Source organism: Lampetra fluviatilis, chromosome 22 (genome assembly GCF_964198595.1).
Source record: "Lampetra fluviatilis chromosome 22, kcLamFluv1.1, whole genome shotgun sequence".
In the NCBI taxonomy this organism is placed as follows: domain Eukaryota; kingdom Metazoa; phylum Chordata; class Hyperoartia; order Petromyzontiformes; family Petromyzontidae; genus Lampetra; species Lampetra fluviatilis.
This window is the reverse complement of record NC_136296.1, coordinates 11,966,652-11,988,171: the sequence shown is the minus strand read 5'-3', so window position 1 is coordinate 11,988,171 and position 21,520 is coordinate 11,966,652. Positions and strand designations below refer to the sequence as shown.

The 21,520-nt window shown below is 55.3% G+C and overlaps 2 protein-coding genes across 2 annotated transcripts in view; one reads left to right on the top strand and one right to left on the bottom strand.

Moving 5' to 3' along the window:
* CLU (clusterin) overlaps positions 1-21,520 on the bottom strand; it is a 184,685-nt gene that overhangs the window by 20,369 nt on the left and 142,796 nt on the right. The window lies entirely within an intron of this gene.
* Positions 1,579-20,852, top strand: LOC144938552 (uncharacterized). The gene is made up of 9 exons (XM_078866483.1): positions 1,579-2,200; positions 4,171-4,224; positions 5,130-5,252; positions 5,976-6,074; positions 7,436-8,227; positions 12,129-12,488; positions 13,343-13,479; positions 16,039-16,148; positions 18,628-20,852. Exons 1-9 carry the CDS (start codon positions 2,149-2,151, stop codon positions 18,785-18,787), a joined length of 1,887 nt encoding a protein of 628 aa, XP_078722609.1. The 5' UTR covers positions 1,579-2,148; the 3' UTR covers positions 18,788-20,852.

Genomic DNA, 21,520 nt, shown 5'->3' with positions numbered 1-21,520 from the left:
AGTTCAAATCAGCCGAGCTGCGTTCTTTAATTCGACGTTGTAACACTGCGTTCAAACTGCCTGGACTGTTGCTCTATACAAAGCTCCGAACCAGTCGTGGGCCTCCTCTAGGTTCACTCAGCCTTAAATGAGTACCTGATGCAGTGTCAAAACATCAGCGCTAAGGAGACACTCATACAGTTAATATACAAGCAGACAACGATCTCTGGTATTTCCGAAAACAGACTTGGGACAAGCGCTGTTAAAGAAAACCTATTCAGATCCGCTCATATGTGACATCATAATCTAAATGTTTATTTATCTGGAGGAGGAATCCCATGGGCTCTGCAGCTCGTCTTTTTCACAGATCTCCAGCCTGTATGCATGTGAAACTTCTCTCGCACCGTACGTAGCCAATCGCGCCAATCGGACGTGCGGGGGTAAGGACAATACATTAACACAAACAGCAGTTTTGAAGAAATTGATTTTCAATCTAGATGATGTAAAAGTGCATAGCTTTAGTGGCTTCCTAATATCGCAAGCAAGAGCGTTCCAGACGGCCGCAGAAGCGCATCTGAAAGCGCCGCGCCATGCGGTGATTGACGCCTTTGTTCGACGGCGAGCCTCAAGCCGCCGCTGCTGCTGCTGCTGCTTTGAGGATGATCGGAGTTCGCATAATGATGGTTTCTGCTCCCTGACGAGATGAGCGAGGTGGTATCGTGGTTAATTTGTGGCGAGCGCGTTGTGTGCGATGAGTGCGAGTCAGCAAGTTGCAACAACACAGCATCACAATGAAGGATAAAAGAACGGGACAGAGAACAGCTACTCAAGCCGCTAGTAAGTAAATAAATAAAAATTCAAGTACAAATTGCACAAGCACATTCCTGCAGATGTTTTCTTTTTTTTTAAAGAACAAACGCAACCTTGGGGCAAAGCAGCAAAACAACACTTGCAAGAGTCCAAAACCGAAAACCAAGACGACACACAGTCTCTCGATTACATTGCACTTTATAAATGTAGAGACTCTCATAGAGGTAAGCTTCAGAGTTACACACCACAGTTGCAAATGCGTCTTGCGGTGTCTGGTACTCGTCCTCTGTTCAAGACCCCCCAACAGTCTCATCGCAGTGTTGGGGATCAACGCCGTTGCAGGCCACATGGACCGTTTCAAATATTCGCCGTGGGCCGGGATCAAACTCGGGTGGCTGGGGTCAGTAAGGCAGTGCGTTCACCACTGCGCCACTACTCCCCTCCCCCACCGCAGTACATACAAAAAAAAACAAAGATCCCCCGTATAGCCTTAACAGACTGTCGGGGCAAGTGCTGTTAGCGGGTACTCATTTGAGGCTGAGTCGACCTAGGGGAGCCCCAGCACCGATTTAGATAATCGTCACGGGTGTCGGTGAGCGGGAATCCGAACTCGGGTGGCTGGGTTCAGTAACGCGGTGCGCTAACCGCAGCGCCACCGCTCCCCTTCCTCCCCCCTCCACCACACTACGTACATACACATTCACACACGCGCGAACCACTTTGGTCTTCCGCCAATAGAATTCGCATCCGGAGCCCCGGACTGAATTAGTTTATCTTGAGAAGCGTGGGGCAGAGTGCGGGTGAGATGATCCGAGGGAGCAAACAGCAGCAGCAGCGCTGCGCAGTGTGCGTTCAAACCAGAGAGAGAGGCAGACAACGTATTGGATACACACATACACACGCGTAGAGACACACGTACCGTATACGTGTACACACACACATTGGCACACCGATACATAGATGCGCGTGGAGAAAGACACACTCACACACGTGTCGTCTTACACGCGGGTCGTGCACGCGTAGAGCCACACGCATGTAGATACACACACGTACGTACACATATACATTAAACGTGCACATGTAATAATAAGTACATAAATACAGACACACAAAGAGGCACGTGCGTGTGTGTGTAAATATTACACAAACTTACACGCGCACATTTGTCACACACACGCGCGCGCGTAAACACAGATAGACAGACGCATACGCACACACGCAGACATAGCCGCAATCGTATACAAAGAAACGCATACATACACACGGACACGCGGACACACAACGGCTGGCTACGCACGGTGTGAAAGAAGAAGGTCAACTTACACAACTACTGACACACACGGACGGACGGACGGACCCATGAATCGCTTGGGATCTAGCAGCCAGGGAGAAGGAGACGCGATGGTGAACGGTGAGTGACATCGTACAAGGTAAAGATCCCCCGTATAGCCTCCTCGAACATACTTGGGGCAAGTATTGTTAGCGGGGGGGGGGGGGTCATAAATACGTCTCCGCAGTGGCCAATGCTTGCACGTCATCAGGTACTCATTGAAGGCTGAGTTGACCTAGGGGAGTCCCGGAATCGGTTTGGCCGTGAGCGGAATGTTTGTCTAAGAGCCGGAATCGAACTCGGGTCGCTGGATTCGTAGCGCGGCGCGTTAACCACTGCGCCACCGCTCCCCACAAACACAGACGAACACACAGTATAGTACAAGAGGGGGTGGGTGGCCAGGACCACGCCCGACCGCCTTTGTCTCCCCAGTCCTGATGCTTACACGCCACACCAGGTATTAATTTGTGGCTTAGTCAACCTAGGGGAGACCCAGCGTCGGTTAAGATACTGAAATCGTCACTGGTATTCGTGTCGGGTTCTAAGCGCAGCGCGCTAACTGCTGCGCCACCGCTCCCACACACACAAAGACAAAAACACACCTCGCACACACACCACGCACACACACCACGCATCCCACACACACCACGCACACACACCACGCACACACACACATCACTCACACACACACAACATGCACACAAACCACGCACGTACACACACCACACACACCACACCCACCACGCACACACACCACGCACACACCACGCATACCCACCACGCACACACACACCACGTACACCACACCCACCACGCACACACACCACGCACATCCACACACCATACACACCACGCACATCCACCATATACACCACTCACACACACACCACGCACACACACCACGCACACACACCACACACACCACGCACTCACACCACACACACCACACACACCACGCACACACACCACGCACACCACACGCACACCGACCAGGCAAACACACACCATGTACACCACGCCACCCACCACGCACACCATCGAACCAAAGACTGTCGCCGCGCTTTCAGATGCGCTTCTGTGGCCGTCTGGAACGCTCTTCCTTCCGTTAATAGGAAGCCGCTGGAATTAATTCAGTTGTAAATCATCGAGATTGGCAACCCAATTGTTTAAGAACCGCTTTTTGTGTTTAGTTTGTTGCCCTTCCCACGCACCTCCGTTTAGTACGGTCGGCTACGTACGGTGCGAAAGAAGTTAAACCTACAGTGCATACACACATCACTCGCACGCACGCGCGGGTGATGTGTTTGGTGAAGCCGAGTTGACAGCGAGCTCCACTCGCTGCCCATGCACCCCACTTTAGTCTCCCCGCTCTCGTCCCCCCCTCTCCCCATCCCACCTCATCATCAGCATCATCGTCGTCACCGCTAGGTACTCAACCTCATCAGCCCTCATCCTTGTTCCTCGTCCGGCCGATGTCCACGTCGAGCAGCCGCTATCAGCGTTGTTGGAGGTTGCCGAGCCTGATGGTTGCGCCAATAGGAGGGGGGGGGGGCTTACAGAGGATCTATCTGGTGATGCTGGGCAGTGCTGCACAAGCACACATAACAACAACAAAGTTTAACACGTAGGAGGCTTTCGCGACCAATATCATCCATAATTGAAGTTTGTTTGGGGCTAGATCGCGTAAATATATAAATGTGTCGTTAAAACCCGCCACCACCCGACACAGCCAACGATACGGTTTGTCACGTAATCAGAACGTGGCATGACCTGATTTCGTTGATTGAGAGCTACAGACAAGGCGGAGAGCTACAGGCGAGCTCGAGGCGAGTGAGAGTAACAACGATTATGTCTCGTTATCAACAGCGAGCTCGCTCCACGACGCGCCGCTTGTGTTGCATGATCGGGGCCTCCTTGCGCTGCTAGGGCAGCTGCTGCTTTGGGGGGTCGCCGGGCGCAGCCCCAGGCATGCACCCCCCCCCCACCACCCCCACCACGTCCCCCGGCTCACGGAGCGACCCTGTGTGACCCTCCCTCCCAACCACCTCCAGGAGGAGCGTGCGAAGGAGACGGAGACATCGACTCTTTCGAGTACAACAGATTCGGTAAGTGCCTCTGTTGAGGAGGCTGCTGCTGCTGCTGCCGCTGCTGCTGCCGCTGCTGCCGCTGCTGCTGCTGTCGCTGCTGCCGCTGCTGCTGCTGCTTGCGGTTTGGAGGACGATCTCAGAGCAATTTATAGCTGCAGAGTCGGTGGTGGAGGCTCCGTTCCTCTCTGGAGAGGAGCGAATCTATCCATGAGACAACCGCTGTTGGCTTCATCACAAAGTGGCACTAGTTTACGCGACCCCGTTGTGATGATGATCGGGTGATTGGATGGTGATGTTGATGGGGTATGGATAGATGTGGCTAAGAGACACCCACGGCGTGTCTAGATGTGGCTAAGAGACACCCACAGCGTGTCTACATGTGACTAAGAGACACCCACAGCGTGTCTAGATGTGACTAAGAGACACCCACAGAGTGTCTAGATGTGGCTAAGAGACACCCACAGCGTGTCTAGATGTGGCTAAGAGACACCCACAGAGTGTCTAGATGTGTCTAAGAGACACCCACAGAGTGTCTAGATGTGACTAAGAGACACCCACAGAGTGTCTAGATGTGGCTAAGAGACACTCACAGTGTGTCTAGATGTGACTAAGGGAGACACCCACAGCGTGTCTAGATGTGACTAAGAGACACTCACAGCGTGTCTAGATGTGACTAAGAGACACCCACAGCGTGTCTAGATGTGACTAAGAGAGACACCCACAGAGTGTCTAGATGTGGCTAAGAGACACTTTGACCGTCCGATCATGAGACCGATCCTCCACCAGCGCGTGGTGCAGGATGCGAGTGACGGTCCGGACGAGATCCTGGTCCGGGTGGCGGTGGCGCTGGTTCTGCTTGGAGGTTGAATCACGCGACCCCCTGACCCCCTGACCCCGTCCCTGACCTCCCGTCACTGGCACAGGAATCTCGGACGGCGCCGGCTGCTCGCGGTGCCGGAGGAAGTGCGCGCTGAAGACGGCGATCGCCCTGCTGTGCGGCCTGTGCGCCCTGCTGTCGATCATCCTCGCCGTCATCAGCTACACGGGTGAGAGGCCTCGGGTGACACGTGGGGGGAGGAATCTCGCTCATGCCATCTTCTTCATCGTTACCACCACCACCAATCATTGCGAGCAGCCATGGTCTATCCACTGCTGGACGAAGGCCTTCCCCAGCCATCGCCATCTGTCACGGTCAGCAACGATTGAGGTCGCAGGTTCGTTTCGATCTCCCGGCGTGGCAGCTGAAATAACGGCGCAGGTTTCTGGAAGCTCCCCCCCTCCCTCCCCCCTCCCCACTTCCCCTCCGCCTCTGCCCACCCAACAGCAGAAACGGCAACACCACAATTAGTCGATGATCGCCAGGTCGTGCATGGTGGGGTGAAGTGTGGGTAATCCCACCTCTTCCAGGACGTCTGGCCCGCGTGGAAGAGTAGGCCAACATACCCCCCTGTAGGGGAGTTCTCTTCTAGAGCTCCCTCTGAGCGGAGGCCGCTCCTGCCAGCGGTGGCGTGAGAGCGAGCAACTACAGGGCTGCGCCTTTACCTTTGCATCTTTAACTTGCGAACGGCATTTGTGTGGGCTACACGGGGGACATGCATGTACCGTATGTGTGTTGAACTTCCTCCGCACCGTACGTAGCCAACCGTGCTAATCGGTGGTGCGGGGGAAGGACAACAAACTAAACACAAACAACAACAAGAAATGAAATGACACGCGACTTCGTGGGTGGGTGCGGCCCGGTGACCCCGCCGTGGCGCCGTCGTGCGCAGTGTTCCAGCGGATCGACGGCGTGGCGACGGTCATGACCACCGAGGACCTGACGTTCAGGGAGCGGCTGGACGCCTTCGGGACGAAGCTGGAGACGCTGGGTAAGTGGAGGCTCAACGCCCTGGACACGAGTCGACACATGAACGTTGAACTTTACTCCCCCAACTCCTCTCCCCTCTCCCACTGCCCGTTGCACGCCGCGAGTCGCATAGCGGCGTCGGCGGGCCCACGTGAGCAGATGGCCACAGCAGGGGCAGACCTTCATCCAGCAGCGGATCATGACGACGACGGCTACGATGACGACGATGATGATGATCAGGTTTTAGGATGTGCTCTCGCCAGCCGTGATCAATCCACTGTTTGGATGTGGGCTCTTCCCCCAAGCTGCTGTTGTCATCTGCCTCGGTCTCGCGATGCGATGGTATATACAAAGTGTGGGCCATTAGTTACTACCCGGTTTGTTTTGCCTATAACTTTTCAAAAGTTAAACAAAAACACGCTAGAAATGATTGAAAATTTCTTAATTCATGGATATTCGATATATTTACGCGTGAAAAACTAAATATCTTGCAAATGACGGCCTGCGTTGCGTTGGCGAATCCGTGCTCTTTTAACGGCCTCTTCCATCACTCTCCGTGTCAGCGAAAGCAAGCGATGGTCTCTCGGCTCGTAAATTCTTGCCGGCTGAATCTTACGTGGAAAAAGCTGCAAGTCCTGTACCCGAGATTGGCCGCAGCGACCTCTGTGCCATCCCCAATTGAGCGGCGGGGCGTCTCCTCCCCCGTCGGAGTTTCGGGGTTCCCTCCCTTGCTCAATAGAAGTTGGAGATCGACCGGTTCGAGGGCTGCCAACACGACGCTGTGCGTCCACCGTCGTTCCCGATTCCCGAAATTGGGAAATGAACGCCCGAATGCAGTGCGGAGTTGGAGCCGTTCGGATCTTAAAATATCTGCCACAGTCTCCCTGTGTTTGAAATAATTGAACAATTGTTTCCGAATTAAATTTCAACTATTCTCGCAGGCTACCGAGGTTTATAGCCAGTTCATCATAAACTCCCAAGGCTTCTACTTTATTTCTGCAAAAAAATAATAATACAAAATCACTTAACACAAAATACCGCGATTTCAAATTTGGGAGTTACTTATGGCCCACCCTGTATATACACCTAAGCGTTTCATTCACAGCGTGCCGTGTCCTCCCTCTGATGCATGTGTCCCTCTTGTCCATGTATCCTCTGTGCCACCCTAGCACCTCGGCGAGATTACGTAAAATGAAGGATCTTTAGTTGAAAATACGTGGACGTCGACTGCTACGCGAAGAGGGATGGCTCTGCCTCGTGCCGTAATCGATGTGTCAGTCGGCGAGTCGACGCATCGTCGCTCGCCTCTGGAAGTCGCTCGCGCTAAGCCACCTCCTCCCGGCCCCCCACTTTCCCCCTCGCCCCCCCTCCGCCCTGCACCAGACAAGCTCGTGCAGAACAAAGAGAAATCCATCGGCGACGCGTTGTTGCATTGGCGGCAGGACGTCGACACGCTCAAGGAGTCGACGCAGCAGCTGCAGGACCGCCTCGACTTGGCGGCGCTGGGCACGCAGCGGCTGGGCCACATCGGCCAGCGCGTGCAGGCCCTGGAGGAGGCCACGGGGCTCGCCGGGGACCCCACGGCGGCCGCCTCGAGCCGCGCGGGCCTGGAGGCCCTGCAGCGCTGGAGCTGGGAGGCCAACGCGACGCTGCTGTCGCTGCGCGGCCTGCCCTCGCGCGTCGACGAGCTGGCCGCGAACGTCTCGGCCGCGGCGGCGGACGGCGCCGACGGGCGGGACGAGCTGGCGGGCCGGCTGGACGACCTCCGGAGCAACGCGTCGTCCGCGGCGGAGGCCCTCCGGCTCGCCGACCTGGCGGCCGAGGAGCGCGGGCGGGAGCTGGAGGCGCTCGCGCGGGAGGCCCGTGCGGCCGCGGAGGAGGCGGCGCGTTTGTGGCGGCCCGCGGTGGCGGCGCTGAACCGGACGGCGTCGCGCGCCCAGGAGTCGTGGCAGAGGGAGCGGGCCAAGCTCGCGCAGGGCCTCGCGGGCGCGCAGCAGGAGGTGGCCCGGCTCGACGGCGCCTTCCGCGTCCTGCGCAAGGACTGGAGCGGCGCCCGGCAGGCGCTGACGGAGCGGGTGGACGCCGGGTACCGCAACGTGTCGCTGTTCGTGGACGAGGTGCGGCTGCTGCTGCAGGAGCACGGCGACAAGGTGCGCAACATCACGGTGTTGAACGGTGAGTGGCGCCGGACGAGAATGCGCGGTGCCCCCCCACCCCCCCTCCCTGTTCAACGAAGATCCTTGCGTCTTCTGCCGAGGACGCTGCGTTTAAATCCGGGGCAGCCGGTGCCCGTGATGCGTGCGGGGAAAGCAACGTGGAGGGGTGGCCTCCTCGGGATTTTACATTGACGTTGTGGGAAGAGGAGCGCGTGCATCAGAGGACATCGTCGAGTTAGACGAAGCATCACGCTGACTGCTTCGGGCTCGGGGAGAACACGCTGTCCAGAGGGGGTGATGGCCGGTGGTCGAGGCTAACAACGGAGTGGCAGCCGAAGGAGGGAAGATGGGTGGTGCAGTGGCAACGCTCGTCACCTCGCAGCAAGAAGGGCGTGGGTTCGATTGCCAAGTGGGCCGTGTTTCTGTGTAGAGTTTGTGGGTTCTTCCCCTGTCTTGCGCGGGTTCCCTCTGGGAGCTCCAGTTTCCTCCCAAGGCTAAAAACAAGCGAAACTTACAGTGTAACCGGTCTTGGCCAAAACAACCCCATTCTGAAAAACGACATGAAAATGACTCATTTGGGATTACACGCAGTGGAAACATTTCCCTCTTCGGAGCAAACTTGGCAGGACCCTCCTGAAAAGGGGCCTTGAATCCATCTTTTTTTTGATAAACAGGACTAATATACATAGTATTCCTGGCTAAACACGAGTAATATATATACGTATATCAAAAAGAGGAACGTATCTGTGAGACAATTTTTGCCAGTATCCAGATGATAAGAAAAGACTTAACCCTTTTGAACAATAACACAGGAGGTGTTAAGATGTTCAAACACCAAATAGACACACGCATTATCACAAGGTATCGTGTCTCTATTAACCACCCGCACTCGTGGTTAAACAGATCCAACTTGGGAGATGGAGTGATGCGATCAGCCCGTAGCCAAACTCTCGGCATTGTTACGTCGCAGGTCTGAGAGAGATGGCTTGAGAAGGCCATAATCCAGCAGTGGAATGATCACTGCTGCTGATGCTCCTGATGATGATGTTGATGTTGATTTCGTTGAATGAAAGGGTGACGATGGCACCATTCACCCGCTCCGCTGTGCCGTACCCTTTTTCAGCAACTGAATTCAATTCCCGAAATAAGGCTCCCCCACAAGACGTGGGCGCGAAACGTCGGACGTGACACACGCAAACCCGGGGAACGCAGCCCAATTACGGCAGGGGGACGTGAAAGAGCTTGTCTTTAAAACCTAAAAATTAATGGGTAAATTAATCGTCCCGACGTGCACATTATTCTTAGTTTCAACGTACACGAACGTACATATCGTCGATTTGCATTTGAATGCCCCCCCACCCCCACCCCCGCAAGTTCGTTCCGCTTGAACTGATGCCCGGGGTTTGCAATTTTAATTGCTCGTTGGGCCTGAGCTCGTTTAACGAGCCACAACGTTCACCTCGGACGCCAAACTGGTGTGCAGTTACGGAGTGCGGTTACGCGAAGGGCGGGGGGGGGGTCTAAGCGCCTCTGTGTTCCATCAGCGTCAGCCCAGCGCCGCTGGGCATCGTGCAAACTCAGCAAGCGCTTCGCGTCCCAAGCGGCTCAAAGGCGCCGTGGGGGAAAAATTGAGCTGCACCAAATATCAGATTGGATTCAAATCCGAACGAACATAACGTGCTATGATGAAGGGTCGTCACCCGAAATGTCGACTATCGTGTTATTATCGTGTCGTACGTAAGCGGTAAACTTCTTTTGCGCCGTATGTAGCCAACCGTGCGAATCGGGGGGGGGGAGGTTGCCGAAATGTGCGTGGTTTTCACCGTTGACAAGAACAAAATCAAATTGATCTCTCATCTTACATGTCTCTATCCTCTCGTGCCCACTTCATCTCCCTCTGGCTCTCGTCTTCGTTTCACCCGCGTTGGTCTCCCATCCCCAAGCCCCTTGCTGGTGTCTTGTCCGTCCGTGCCAGTTCCGTCACCTCGCGAGGAGACCGTACACACTGACCCGCACCACCCCCCCCCCCAAAATACATACTTTTTAATAATTATTCCAAGCTTAGGGGGGTCCCCCAATGCATCGGCACCACTGCTCAGTACGGTGGCTCTCTCGTGGCCCCGCTTTGCAAAGCCCACCGACGTCCCCGACACCAGGGTGAGACGGTTCTGTGGCTTCGAGTTTAATGATAATAATAACAACGAGGATAATGTCTAAAGCGCCTTTAAACAATTGTTCTCAGGGCTGTGTGCACGAAAAGGCCGAAATGGTTTAAAGTCGACCGAGGCAAGAAGTGAGAAAGACGTTTGAAAATAAATAAAAAGACATTTTTTACGCGGTTCTGCATAAACGGTTCAAATCCCACGGTCTGTTTGCTGCAATTTGGCAATTTCCAGGGAGACGGTTACTTCTGTATAAGCTGCTTTTGGTTGTTTCATTTGAAAATGTGAGGCAGATTATGTAATTGAAAAAAAAGTATCTTCTCAGGAGGTGCAGGCACAGCCCTGCAATATCTGGGCTCACGCCACTGTTGGCAGAAGGGCCTCCACTAGAGGGATCTCCAGAGAGCCCCGCTATATAGAGCGTAGTTTGGCCTACCCTTCCACGCTGGTCAGACTGTCTTGGAAGAAGTGAGAGTACCCACGTTGTCCTCCACCACACTCGGCCCGCCAATGAACTGCGACAAAGGCAGGTGAGATCGAACCGTGGACCTGTGGACTCTGGGGGTGGCTGACAGGCAGAACTAACGGAAGCCCAACATCTGGCAGCGCCACGGGTCAAGCGACCTGACGCTTGGCTTATTGTGGCGTCCACTGCAGCTCACTTTCCTATTACCCCCAGTTACAAGACTCCTCACGCAGACCTGCAAAGCCAAGCCTCGTCACTCCAACCCGCAGATCCAAATCCAGTTCTGAATCACCTGCTAAGTCACTACCCTCATGACCTTTGACATCCTCCGTGGATATTCGCCCACCAACCTCTCCCCTCTCATCTCAATCTACTCCCCTCCACGCACTCTCCTGCCTCTCATCTCACTCTACTCCCCTCCACGCACTCTCCTACCTCTCATCTCTCATCTCACTCTACTCCCCTCCACGCACTCTCCTACCTCTCATCTCTCATCTCACTCTACTCCCCTCCACGCACTTTCCTACCTCTCATCTCACTCTACTCCCCTCCACGCACTCTCCTACCTCTCATCTCTCATCTCACTCTACTCCCCTCCACGCACTCTCCTACCTCTCATCTCTCATCTCACTCTACTCCCCTCCACGCACTCTCCTACCTCTCATCTCACTCTACTCCCCACCACGCACTCTCCTACCTCTCATCTCACTCTACTCCCCTCCACGCACTCTCCTACCTCTCCCCTCTCATCTCACTCTACTCCCCTCCACGCACTCTCCTACCTCTCATCTCACTCTACTCCCCTCCACGCACTCTCCTACCTCTCATCTCTCATCTCACTCTACTCCCCTCCACGCACTCTCCTACCTCTCCCCTCTCATCTCACTCTACTCCCCTCCACGCACTCTCCTACCTCTCATCTCACTCTACTCCCCTCCACGCACTCTCCTACCTCTCATCTCTCATCTCACTCTACTCCCCTCCACGCACTCTCCTACCTCTCATCTCACTCTACTCCCCTCCACGCACTCTCCTACCTCTCCCCTGTCGCTCTCTCGCCTGATGTATTCACCGTCTACATCGGGTTCAATGCACGATTAGACAGAAGCAGATCACGCCACTGCTCATTGTGTTTCGCGATGAACGTTTGTTTCAGGTTTAACATTCACCGTGTCGTGCCCCCCCCCCCCCCCACTTCGCGTTAAACAAGCTCACGCTACAGACTCGGCTTGCATCGGCGTCGTCAGCAGCGAGTGAGCGCCACCACCGTACCCTCCTTCCCGTCTCCTCAGGTCTGCCCGGCTCCCCGGGCCTCAAGGGCGACCAGGGAGAGCAGGGCCCGGCGGGCATCCCTGGCCCCGTGGGACCGAAGGGTGACCCGGGCCTACTCGGCGAGACGGGGGCCACGGGCCCCAAGGGAGAGATGGGCGACAAAGGCCAGCCGGGCCCCATCGGCCTACCCGGGCAGAAGGGCATGAAGGGATCGAAGGGGTCGAGGGGCTCCACGGGGCCTGTCGGACCGCAGGGCCTCCTCGGGCCCAAGGGCAGCCAGGGCCTGAAGGGGCCGAGGGGATTCCCCGGGGAACAGGGGCCTGGCGGAGCGCCCGGCATGCAGGGCCCCCCCGGTGATCCCTACGACCCCAAGAGCGAAGGCAAGTTGGTGTGGGGGAGGAGCCCTTACTTGCTTTAGCACTCGTAACCATTGTTGTTAAAGTGCAAGGATAGCGCAGCGCTGCCCGGAAAATGCCCCTCGTCTGTCCCCACCGTCAGACTGCGCCGCGACGATGGACCCGACTCATTTCCAGGCGGCGCGGAGTCGCGCCGTGCTCGGTCGCCTTGAGGACGTGGCCTTGAGCACGTCCCCCAAGGCCCTCGCCGAGTCTCGTGCCGACTTGGCGGGGGATGTTCGGTGATTTTTTTTTATAGACTTAAGAGAGCTTCTTAGTTCTCTTAAGTCAGAGTGATTTCCTGCTCACGCGTACATTGAGAGAATGCTCATCTCCTGTTTACAGCCGGAGGAAATTTCCAGTGGTGGAGATTCCAGATTTCAGTGGCAGGGTTGGGGGCCCTATGTGCAGTGCGTTGATCATAAGTGATGATGATTTGTGTTTTGGTAGTGCCTCCCTCCTTAACGTCCGGGCTTTTTGCCCGTGATGAGCAGCGTCGACCATATCTTGTCTAAGGCGAATTGAAACGGCACCCCCCAAGTGGCAGCTTTCCCTGTGCGGCACAAGGTGGCTCAGCACCTGGCCGCAAGCGGGCACCGGTCGGCAAGTAGGGGTGCCACGGTTGCCGCTACGTGTCGTCCCACTTTGAGTTATTTTCGGATCAACTTTGGCAATTTGTGTTTCCATGCGTTGGGCGCTTCAGGCCTCACGTCCATCGCCCGCTACCGCATTCTCGGAGCTGAAACGTGGAGCGACGTTTCGGTGTTATTTGGTCATCAGCGTCGACCCTGCTGCTGCTGCTGTTGTCGCCCCCCCCCCTCGTGTGTGCGCGCGTGCAGCCTGCAAGGGCTTCGGGCCGTACTTCAACGGCAGCTGCTACTCCATGTCCAACATGAGGATGAACTGGACCCTGGCCAACGAGTCGTGCGTGGCGATGCAGTCGCACCTCGTCATCATCAGCTCCAAGGATGAGCAGGTGCCCGCGGCCATGCCAGCGCCCTTGCTCGTGCACCCCCTCCACCCCCCCCTCCACCCCCCCCTCCACCCCCCCCTCCACCCCCCCCTCCACCCCCCCCTCCACCCCCCCCTCCACCCCCCTCCACCCCCCTCCAGTAAGTGGATGAGCGTTCGAGTGGGTGAGTGCGTTGTTGTTGTGACCTGCAGCGTGGTGAGTGGGCGAGTGTATGAAGGTGCTGTTGTGACCTGCAGTGTAAACACAGCATGGGTGACCGAGTCCCCAACATGGGCAGAGGAATCGATGAGTGAAGCTCACGGGAACGGAAGTAGTGGTAGTAGCGACAAGACTGACGTTAGTGAGCGAGGTACCGGAATGAATCATTGAGTGTTGGAGCATCATTGTTTACCCTCACTGCTGTGTGATTAATCGAGTGTAGTGTGGTAGGAACTGGGGGCTCCACCCCAGCTATAACCGCAGGATTCCAACTTCGGCCGATAACGCGGCACTTTGCATCGTAGAGAAAAAGGCTTTGGCACGGAACAGACTACGAATGCTTCTGTGATGCCTCTGTAGGCAGATGAATGAAACAGATGTTCAGTGACAGGTCAGATGAAGATTGTTGTTGAGCCAAGCAGATTTATGTTGTTCTGAACTCCCGCCACCTTCACCAACACCCCCGCGCTGACCAGCGTGGTGAAGTATGGTCAAATATTCCTCACAGCCCACAAGGCATGGGATGGGGTGGGGAGGGGTAGGCTCTCATCCAGCAGTGGAGTGAGAAAATTAAATTGGCTGTGTATAAAGCAGGCGACTAGTAATTTGGCAGTTCCATAATGCTGAACACACATTTCAGACACTTTAAATATGAAGGGTGGCTCAAAAGCCAGGACACATAGGGTTACTGGATTTATTTTCACAAATCACAAAGGGCAATTTAATTTATTTTAACAAATGTCCAATAATGACCTCCTTTACCCTTAATGCGAGATGAATGAATTTAATTTTGATATGAATTTGGAACTTTTTTTTAAAGACGAGAATTTCGCTGGCCCACAGCCACCTCATTGCAGAGGTCGCAACCGGGTACCCGATACCCGTACCCTACCCGACACCCGGCTACCCGTACCCGGCCAGGTACGGGTACGGGTACCCGTTTGCGACCCTGGTGCGGCCGGGTACGGGTACGGGTAAGGAATCAAAACCCGTTGGCGACCTCTGCCTCATTGTAGCTCCTGTGGAGGGCTTCCTGGCGCCTTGCCCGTCGCCCCCACTGATGCCCCCCCTCCCCACCCCCCATGTGTACAGATATTACTGACTCTATTGTATGTAGGATGTGTAGCCATTTATGCCTAAGAAATACGTAAACAAATTTTGGGGGGGTGCTGGGGGTCGACAATTGATGTGAACCTGTTGGATCAACTTTTTAGGTTGACGGACAAATGGACAAACGAAACTCCGGGCTTTCATAATAGATTACAACTCCCTTATTGGGCATGCATACAAAAACTAATTGAGCTCGTGCGTCTTTTGCCTTTTGTTTTATTCAATTTTCAAAGGTCATCTGAAAGGGAAAGATGAAAAATAGATATTAATAGTGATAAAAAAGTACAAAATCTGAACTGACGTACGTAGGGCACATACATTATATTGTACTTCTGCGAGGCAGCGGTTGCAGACGAAGTTGGAGGGGCAGCTTCGGTTCCCAGTCCGGGTCATCCGGGTCGTTCTCGGAGAACAGCACGACCTTCCGTGGTCTCAGCGATGCCCTCAGTCTAAATTCCTGTGGTGAGGCTTCTTCTAGGCAGAGCCCGAGACTCTATCCCAGGTCCCGTGAGTTCTCACCCTGGCTTTAACCATATCGGGTGTTTGTTGTTGTTGAAATGTTACCGTGACCCACGGCTTGTCATAATCGAATCGCCAGGGGTGGAGATCTGGGTTCGCTCTCATTGGCTGAGCGAATTATGGGGCGAGGGGGGGGCTACCACTTCCTCCACCGGTGATGCTGCTGCTGCGTTCTCTCACCCGTTAGCGCGTTATATAAATATTTTGCAAATTTAATTTTCTTTTCGTAAAAATATTCTCTAGGATAGCGAGCGCCCTAACGAATCGCCGTTCTACGGAATTTGCGAAAATCGAGTTCCTCCTGTATCTAAAGATATTTTGCCAGGTAATCGCCACTGAGCTATGCAGCTCTTTTGCACAAGCGACCTGGATGTCACAAATTATAGCCCAATGAAGTGGCTTATCAAGTGGAAATTTATAGCAGCCAAATACTCTAAACCCACATGTTGATTCAATATGTGGAGGGGAAGAACCGGAGGGCCCGGAGAGAGGCATGCAAACTCCAAAAACGCAGGCGTCAGGTCGGGATCAATCCCACGACCCCCTGTACACCAGCCAAGGTAGTTAACATCTCATAATCACCGCAGCGCCTTATACTTCCTCTCCTCCACGATGTGTCCTTTTATTTGTGTCTTCAGAGGTGGGCAAATCTAGGGCTTTGCAGTGTCGCTATGGACGACGATTACCGGCTGTCATCGATGACGTCGACGATGATGATGATGATGTCGTCCCCAGACGTGGCTGGTGTCCAAGACGATGGGGCACTTTGTGTACATCGGCCTGCACGACACCATGGTGGAGGGCAACTGGGAGTGGGTGGACGGCACCAAGCTCGGCGGCCCCACGTGAGACATCGCGAGCATCGGGGGGGGGGGGGGGGCACGGGACTCTTGGGACCCCCCCCACCACCGCCACTATACTGCCCCCCTCCCCTCCACTTCACTCCCCCCCTCCCACGTGATCCCTGCTGCCAGAGGCGGATTCTAGAAACTTCCCAAGGGGGCGAGTGGTCCCCGAAATCTGAAGATTTATTAAATGTGTCACCCGACGTTAATCACAACAACAACTATAAACATTCAGTGCACTACCTCTGCTAATGATCAACAATATACAGGATTTAGATTTAAAGCTTTCGTGACTGCAGGGATTCATATTATTGGTTCTTTCGGTAAAGTCGCATAGAAGGGAAATAATAAAATAAAACGTCGTGAGGATTGTATTGTTTATTTTTATTTTATTATTTCCCTTCTACATGAGCCCCCCACCACCCCTGCCCCCCACCTCTCCTCGCATATGCCACTGCCTGCTGCTCCCATCGGCGAAGACTACAAAGCAACTCTCTCTTTCTTGTGCCGTGGCCGTCCTTGTGAGAGGGCTGCTTATCTCAATCGGAGGCCCAAAGAGCTGAGATAGTAAAGGCCGAGTCTGGCTCGGAGCTCTATCACGCGTGGCTGTCACGCATCAGCAGCAGAGGCGTACACAAGAAGCTGTTGGATAACCATATCAGCCTGGGGAGCCGATCGGCTGACGGGCCAAAACATGCGTCGACGTGCGGGTGAGAGACGCAGAGCAGACCCCTGATGTTAAATTCCCTTGCGAGTTGCGTGGCTCGTCCTCGAAATCACGGACGTACCCACACTTTACCCCGCAGCACGCGACCTGCCCATCGACCACCTATTCACACCGCCGGCTCGACGCAGACGGGAGGCGAGGGCTGGGTGGGGGGGATCCTATAGCGGAAATTCGTCTCATTGTTTCAGACTCTCGCTGTGAGCCTCACTCTCTGTGAGCCTCTCTCACTGTGAGCCTCGCTCTCTGTGAGCCTCGCTCTCTGTGAGCCTCACTCTCTGTGAGCCTCACTCTCCAGGAGCCTCACTCTCCAGGAGCTTCGCTCGCTGAGAGTGCTGAGAGCCACTCTCGCTGTGAGCCACACTCGCTGTGAGCCTCGCTCGCTGAGAGCCACACTCGCTGTGAGCCACACTCGCTGTGAGCCTAGCTTGCCGGGAGCCACACTCGCTGTGAGCCACACTCGCTGTGAGCCTAGCTTGCCGGGAGCCACACTCGCTGTGAGCCTCGCTCGCTGAGAGCCACACTCGCTGTGAGCCACACTCGCTGTGAGCCTAGCTTGCCGGGAGCCACACTCGCTGTGAGCCTCGCTCGCTGAGAGCCACACTCGCTGTGAGCCACACTCGCTGTGAGCCTAGCTTGCCGGGAGCCACACTCGCTGTGAGCCTCGCTCGCTGAGAGCCACACTCGCTGTGAGCTACACTCGCTGTGAGCCTAGCTTGCCGGGAGCCACACTCGCTGTGAGCCTCGCTCGCTGAGAGCCACACTCGCTGTGAGCCACACTCGCTGTGAGCCTAGCTTGCCGGGAGCCACACTCGCTGTGAGCCTCGCTCGCTGAGAGCCACACTCGCTGTGAGCCACACTCGCTGTGAGCCTAGCTTGCCGGGAGCCACACGCGCGTGCCACGTGTGGCTCCCGTCGACGGTCTCCGTCGCATTCCTGGGTGGGCGCCCAGCACGCGGGGTGCGGGCGTTGCGTAACGACGGATTCTAGAGACGAGGGGACGCGCGAAGTGACGGGGCCCTGCGTTTGATTGTTCATCCTCGTTGATGTCGTCGTCGTCGTCATCAGCAGCAGTGGTCTATCCACTGCTGGATGAAGGCCTCCTCTGCAATCTGTCGACGACGACGCCGCCACTGCACATGATCCCGCGATGTGACGATCCACCCGGCGTCTGTATGCAAGATGATTTGATTGCTCCATCTCCACACGCCCGTTTCTTGACTGGCGCTCCGAAGTTATTCTTTGAAACGTCGGCCGTCAACCCTGCCCAGCTATGATTGTGTGCAATTCAGAACCATATCAGTGCACAAGATACTTCCCCTGCATGTGTCACGAGTGGGCGTACTTGCGTGTGTGCCTGTGTGCATGCGTATGTGTGCGTTGTGTTGTCTGCGGACGTGTGTGTGTGTTGTGTGCGGACGTGTGTGTGTGCCTGTCTGCATGCGTATGTGTGTGTGTGTTGTGTGCGGACGTGTGTTTGTGCCTGTGTGCATGCGTACGTGTGTGTGCCTGTGTGCATGCGTATGTGTGTGTGCCTGTGTGCATGCGTACGTGTGTGTGCCTGTGTGCATGCGTATATGTGTGTGCCTGTGTGCATGCGTACGTGTGTGTGTGTTGTGTGCGGACGTGGTGCTCTCCAACCAAACCCCTCGGGTCCCATTTCGGCCTTCATAGGTGCGACTCGCTAATAGCCCCCAAAAGCCTGCTAAGGCGACACGGGTGACCTTTTGTCTTTGTGTGCGTGTGTGCGTGCAGCTTCTGGGCGGATGGCCAGCCCGACAACTGGGCGCTGTCATTGAACGGGCGCGAAGACTGCGCCGGCTTCACCTTCGGCGGGAAGTGGAACGACTTCCCCTGCTCCATGGAGATTCACTTCGTGTGCGAGAGGGACGTGGACTTGGCAATGGTTGTGTAGGTGGGGGGTGTGGAGGGCTTTTACCCCTAATATTGAACAGCAATGCACCCCCCCCCCTCCCGTGCCTTCCCCCCCCCCCACCCCCACACCGCCCAAGAGTTCAGAGATAGCTCCTTGGCAGGGGACGAGGACGCGGTCTTGAGTTTCCGTTCAAGAGATCGTCAGCATCTTCGTCATCGTCGCTCCCTTCCCCAGGCCAGGTCTTCAGCAGCAGTTTGCACACTCACTCAACGCCTGGCGCTCGCCGTGCTCTCCCACACTCTCACCGGCGCGTCGATTGGGCCGATTGAACGCCGAAAGGTTGCCATCACCTAACCTGTTTGTGCAGGCCCATTAACTCTCATGGGGGCTGGTTTAAAACAAAAAAGAAAACGATGGTCCCGGAAATGCTGCGACCCGGCTCCATGTGGCTAATCGAGTGTGCGGGCAGTTGCAACTGCAGCGGGGCCCACGGGCCAAAGAGCCCCCCAAGGCACCGAGATGCTACGGAGAGGGCAGAAAATTGGACCAAGCCACTCGTGCCAAGCTCGATACACAAGCCACTAAGGTTGTGCTGGTTGGGGGGTGGTGATGTGGTTAAGGGGCGGGGGCTACCTGGAGCTAAACTGAGCCACATCGACATTGGGACTGTAACAGGAGTCGACAGGCCGGAAGCACAGGGTTCCCAGATCAGAGGTTTGATATCTCGATCGAGGCTTTTAAAAAAAGGCTGCACTTTGGAGAGCAACAGAGTTGAGAAGTCATAGAGACGGGGCGAGCTTGAGAGAGCAACTCGGACCTTGTGCACCCGTGGACATCAATTTTCAAAGTGTTTTTGGGTGCTTTGCTGAGCTGGCCGACTTGGGCATTCAATCGTCATCAATGACACAACTAAGCACGAAATAATATCTCGCTTATGCATCCACCTGCAGGGATTCCCTGACACAAACCCTGAGGCCCACGGCCTTCTGTGAGCATATAATTTCCGCGGCAGTTTTTCAAGACAAGCAATCTCTGGACCGGTTCCGACATCGCAGTGTCTCGTCAGCTCGCCTTGAATCGATGCCCGGTGAACTGGCGATCTTACAGGCGAGGAGGGGGGCCCCTTTCCGGACCATGTGGGGCACCCTTTCAAATTTCCCTAAATCAGTGTCTTCTTTTCAATCCACCACCCCCACTTCTCCCCTCGACCGATGCACAAAACTCCCTCGGGATTCCAGGGAGTTTTGTTTTTGTATCTTGGGATGCTTCGAATCGCAATCGGCCGTCTCGTTCGTAACCTCCCTCTTTTTTGTGCCGTGGCCGTCCTTATCTCAATCGGGGGCCCTAAGAGCTGAGATAGTAAAGGCCGAGTCCGGCTCGTAGCTTTATCACGTGTTGCTGTCAAGCATCAGCAGCAGAGGCGTACACTCCCCCATCGGGCCCCACACATAGCCATAACGATGGAATGCAAATTTGTGTAAAATCTCACGACGATTCTCGCACCGAGGATTCGAAGCATTTATTCTCGAATGTTACGTTTAAAAAAAAAATCTTATTTTGTCAATCTAATCGAATAATGGATTGAAAGCTATCTTAGCACGACGATACTGTGTGGATGCCTTTGTTAAAGTACTGCTTTTGAAAGCACTTAACATTTGGCGCATCGTTTGCAAACTTTGTGATGAGCCTGACGGTTTCAGATTTTGCGGCCGACGGGCCTCACTTAGCGTGCAGCCACGTGGGCCTCACTTCTCGCGGCCCTCGGCCTCACCTCACGCGGCCACACGAGGCCTCCTACCACTTCGCAAAAACCGCCGGCCCAGCAAACGATGCCGTCGCTGCCAGCATCTTTAGCCGCACTAATCGGGTGTCCGGAGTGCGCATGTGTGCTTGGGGGCGAACGTTTTGAGCTGGAAAACTCAGCATTGCGGCGTTGCCAAGTCGAGCGGCGTTCACCCTCCGCCGTTATTATTGGATAACCCTGTAGCCGCCGCGTGTTCGCACGTGTGGCGCCCCGCCAAAGGTTATTGTTCGCGAGTCCGAATCCGGCGACTGCTTCTCGGTCTCCGGATCTGGCAACGCTCGGTAAGGGGGGGACGGTCCAAGGGGGTTTGGGAGGGAGTGGGAGGGAGAGGTTCATTGTTGGGGGGTGGGGAGGCCAGGGGGGGTGTTGAGAAGTGGGGTGGAGGGGGTGGGGGGGCTATTGTGACGTGCCAGGCCGGCATAGGTCAGAGGTGATGGCACTGCGACGATGTAGGATACGAGGCATTACAGATCCACCACTGTGACAGGCGCGTTGCTTCTAACACGATCTAACAGGCTCAAAGCGCACAGTCCGTGCCTCTAAATACCCAATTATACCGTGATCTCGGAAGCTACGCAGGCGTTGAGCCTGGCCTATGTAATGACGACACGGTCTCGTGGCGGTCCAATGCTGGTGAGTCAGCACACGTGGATTTACGTTTCAATGTTCCGAGTAAAACCCGGAGCGTGGAGTCTCAGTGTGGGGCACTGGGAGTGGCCCTCGGCGGAGACCCACGGTTTCCCTATCGCGAAGCGGTTACATCACTCAAATATTTGAACAAATTCAAACTCGGAGTGATACGCCGATGTTATTTTTGCGGAGGCATTGCATGCAGGCGGGCCAGACCTTGAAATGGCCGCGTGCGTTTGCCTATGCAGCAGATACAGATAAAGATTCCCCGTATAGCCTTTAACAGACTGTCGGTGCAGGTGCTATTAGCGAGCACCTAATGAAGGCCGGCACGGCGC

Excerpts from the sequence above, each read along its gene's own strand:
- LOC144938552 (XM_078866483.1), top strand. The coding sequence starts at position 2,149 with ATGAATCGCTTGGGATCTAGCAGCCAGGGAGAAGGAGACGCGATGGTG. Across the intron at positions 2,201-4,170 it reads AGGAGACGCGATGGTGAACG|GAGGAGCGTGCGAAGGAGAC; the intron begins GTGAGTGACATC and ends AACCACCTCCAG. Across the intron at positions 13,480-16,038 it reads TCAGCTCCAAGGATGAGCAG|ACGTGGCTGGTGTCCAAGAC; the intron begins GTGCCCGCGGCC and ends TGTCGTCCCCAG.